The sequence below is a fragment of the Sinocyclocheilus anshuiensis genome, unplaced genomic scaffold (assembly GCF_001515605.1).
Source record: "Sinocyclocheilus anshuiensis isolate Anshui unplaced genomic scaffold, SAMN03320099.WGS_v1.1 scaffold222, whole genome shotgun sequence".
Taxonomy (NCBI): Eukaryota; Metazoa; Chordata; class Actinopteri; order Cypriniformes; family Cyprinidae; genus Sinocyclocheilus; species Sinocyclocheilus anshuiensis.
The window spans coordinates 3,372,493-3,376,181 of NW_015542408.1; the positions used below are offsets into that span (position 1 = coordinate 3,372,493).

At 37.1% G+C, this 3,689-nt stretch overlaps 1 protein-coding gene across 1 annotated transcript in view; it reads right to left on the reverse strand.

Moving 5' to 3' along the window:
• The window catches only part of LOC107693184 (protein transport protein Sec23A-like), a 30,992-nt gene that overhangs the window by 24,018 nt on the left and 3,285 nt on the right, over positions 1-3,689 (reverse strand). The window contains exons 4-8 of the mRNA XM_016492479.1: positions 2,724-2,810; positions 2,343-2,579; positions 2,164-2,243; positions 1,306-1,450; positions 591-749 (exon numbers count right to left, since the gene is read on the reverse strand). Coding sequence (XP_016347965.1) covers positions 591-749; positions 1,306-1,450; positions 2,164-2,243; positions 2,343-2,579; positions 2,724-2,810 — 708 coding nt within the window. The remainder of the gene's footprint in view (positions 1-590; positions 750-1,305; positions 1,451-2,163; positions 2,244-2,342; positions 2,580-2,723; positions 2,811-3,689) is intronic.

The window sequence follows — 3,689 nt, forward strand, 5'->3', positions numbered from 1 at the left end:
ATGTATGCGTGCACTCTGTAGGTGTTTTGTTTGCTTTTCGCGATATACTCGATAATATCAAATCACACATCGTTAGAACAACAATTATGATAATATCGCACACCCCTATTCTGTTTAGATTTTTATAATGCACTGTCTTCTTACCGATCCACCAGTTCACATTTAAAGCTCTGCGTGTTTGCAGGGTAAAAACATGGGTCGATTTTTGCATTTGTCTGAACTCTGAAAAAAACATCAGTTTTATTGAAAATGCTCATTCATTCTGACAGCAGGTGGAGTGTTTGGTAGAAATATAACCGTTTCCACGGTAACAGCGGTACACAAAGCAGAGCAGCACTGGACTTTGAACGTGCAGCGCTCATGTTTATTTAATGACATCATAGCCTTTTTAAGTTTAATCGTCACATACAGCCATATCGCAATTCTGGTCTTTCCGTCCCCAAATTTAAGACCTCTTTAAATCATAATTAAGACTTTCTTGTACAATTTAAGACTTTTTAAGACCTTAAATTTAATACAACTAAATTTAAGATTTTTTAAGACTTTTTTTAAGACCCGCGGAAACCCTGAACAAATACGGGAAGACTCACTTTAGTGGCTTTCTTCATGAACTTGGCATTGTCTTTCTCGATGTCGTGCCAGGATCTAATAGGTGTTTTCAGTTCATCTCCTACCACCATACCCGGACCCTGAGTGGCGGGCCCACCGATGAATGCCATGATGCGAGCGCCAGTGTTAGGGAAAGTGCACTACAAGAGGGAGGGAAACAATTAATAAGCACAAAGCTTTGGACACCCCTTAATGAATTTATGCATTTTATGATCTCAAAAACCTTTTGAGCCATGCTTAAGGCTTCTGCTTAAATGCTTAAAATTAGTACACCTGCATACAAAGTAAAAAAAAAAAAAGCTAAATTTTTCATTACAAAATATGCATTTTGAGCAGAATAGTGAATGAAAAGCAGTCAATGAGTATCCAGTATACATTGGAAACTGCTTCAATGCGGTTTAAAAAGCATCCCAGGATAAACTTCATTATGTTGAGTTTTTGAGCACATCCAGAATGTGCAAAACTACTTTGAAGAAACTATACGTTTTGATCACAATATAATTCCCATATTTCTATTTGTGTTACTTCATTGATTTAATGCCTTTATTGTTAGTCTAAACAAAGTATGGAAAATAGTAATAATAAAGAACAAAAAGACATGTCCAAACTGGTATAATTTAGTAACTGCAGCTGGTAGCAAAGCGGCCATGACAGCAGACCACGACTGAAGATAATAACATAAATCATGACAGTCACCTCTAACAGACCAACGGCAATGGAAACAGCCACTCCGAGTGATCTCAGTGGTCGTTTTCCTTGAGTCACAGGCCAGGGGTCTCTCTGCAGCTCTCCCAGCAAATCTGTCAGATTCATATCTATCTTCTGTACTGGCTGCAGAAACCTGACCACACATATAATCAGTGACCACCATAAATCACACTGTCTTCGTTCATATAGGTTTGTTTAACTGGTCCCCAGACTGAGGCTGGTTTCCCAAGATTTTTTCTCCACTACTGCCACCTGATGGAGTTTTGGTTCCTTGTCAGTGTTGCCTTTGGCTTGCTTAATCAGGGTTTAAAATACACTTCAGAGAACAAAACTTGAAATGAATTGTTCTGGATGACAACACTATTGTCTTCTGTAGAGATTCTTTATAACTGAATTAAATTTGGTTCATAATGGATGGATTCTGCAACTTCGACACTGTTATTAGACTGAATTGAATCAACATTGAACTTGAGCGGAATAATGACACTGTTGTCTTCTTCAGAGCTGCTTATAGCTGAATTCGTTTTATAATTGATGAATTTGACATAGTTATTAAACTGAAATGACTTGAGCTGAACAAGGACACTAGAGCTGGTTTACAGCAGAATTTGAATTTGTCTCATATTTCATAAAGTTTGCATCATTGATTCTGTTATCACTGTTTATCAATCTGAAGCTGCTTTGACACAATCTATAATGTATAAAGCAATATATAAATAAAACTGACTTGACTCGACAACTTCAGGGATAGATTAAAAATATCAGAATTTGATTATGCAAATTATTCGTTTATACAGTCCGAAGATTTACATTTGCAAAGCAGCTATAAAAACATATTTAGCTCACCTGTTTGAAGGAGGAACCGGAGGCTGTTGTGGCCCTCGGCCTGCTTGTGCTGCAGCGGGTTTAGTTAACCCAAGCATCTCCTGTACACAAGATTTATCAAATTAAAATATTGTATATTAAGAGACATTTGTGCCAACTAGTTTAGTCAAACAGCTGTATCTTAAATTATCTTGAACTACCTGAAGCTGTTTAGCACTGAGGTCTTTGGTGCCCCTGAAGACATAGCTCTTAGAGATGCCTTCACAGCCCAGCTCGTGAACCTGGACCATGCGTCCAAACGTAATGAGGCCCACCAGAGCAGTGGGAGGCAGCAGGCTTAGGGACATCTGAAGCGACTCCTTCAGCGCCTGCAGATCATCATCTTCCATGCATGTGTCCACCACATACAGGAAGTTCAGGGGCATCTGTGGACCACGCTATAGAAAAGAAACAGAATCAACGAATGAAACTTGTGATCATCATCTCAATCCTTCTGATAGATCAGTAACTATTTCTTATGTATCCAGTTTTAGTGTTCAGTACTTATATGGCCATGAAAGGTGGATAATTAAAAGCTTTACCTGGACAACATATTCAATAGTGGAGAACTGTGGAAGAAGCTCAGCAGGCTGGTTGACCGCAGATATTCCAGCGTAAGTTGGTGGGAACTATGACAGGACATGGATATTGTTTTTGCCATTAATTAATTGACACTTTAAAAAAAAAAATGCAATGCACTTTTCTTGAGCTGCAACCATTAACTGATAAAATAAATAATAAAAATAATCAAAAACGAATATGATTATCGATTAATGGCATCTGTGCACTCTGCATATAAAACACCACTTTTCAAATATCACTTTACAGGAGTCACTTTACAAACAACACTTTATAGTGCGAGTGAATAAAAGTGCATGACCCAACTTGTCACGAACATAAGAATGCGTCATATTAAGTATTTCAAACAAAAGCATATTTTTTAAATTTGCTTGCCCTGTCAGGCTCTCTGGCAGATGTGTGTGCTGTTGCATTTGAAATGTGTTTTCCCTCACAGTTTTATCCTTATCTGTCATGCAATTATTTCAATTTTTGCATAAAGGCTCATCCTGACAGCAAGCGAGTATCCGTTAAACTTCACACACTTCAGTGAATGAGCATCGACACACATGCGCATCAAACAGACAGAGCGCCATAATTCTAAAATATACATTTTACTAAAAATACTTCTTGTTAGACATTAAATGTAAGTTTAAAATTTTAGATGAAATTTTATTTTTCATGAGCAGAAACAGTAAAGGGACTACTGTAATGGAGTATAAATATAATATGTTCACATGAGTGAATGTGTGTTCCTCTTACCTTGTACAAGTCAACATTTAGGATGCGCTTTTTCTTTATCATTTTTAATTTATTAATTTCAAATGGTAAACAATCTGTTCAAATGTAACCCCTTTTTTGCATATAATGTTTAATTTTGAGCCTACATACAGTGGGTACAGAAAGTATTCAGACCCCCTTCAATTTTTCACTCTTTGTTATATTGCAGC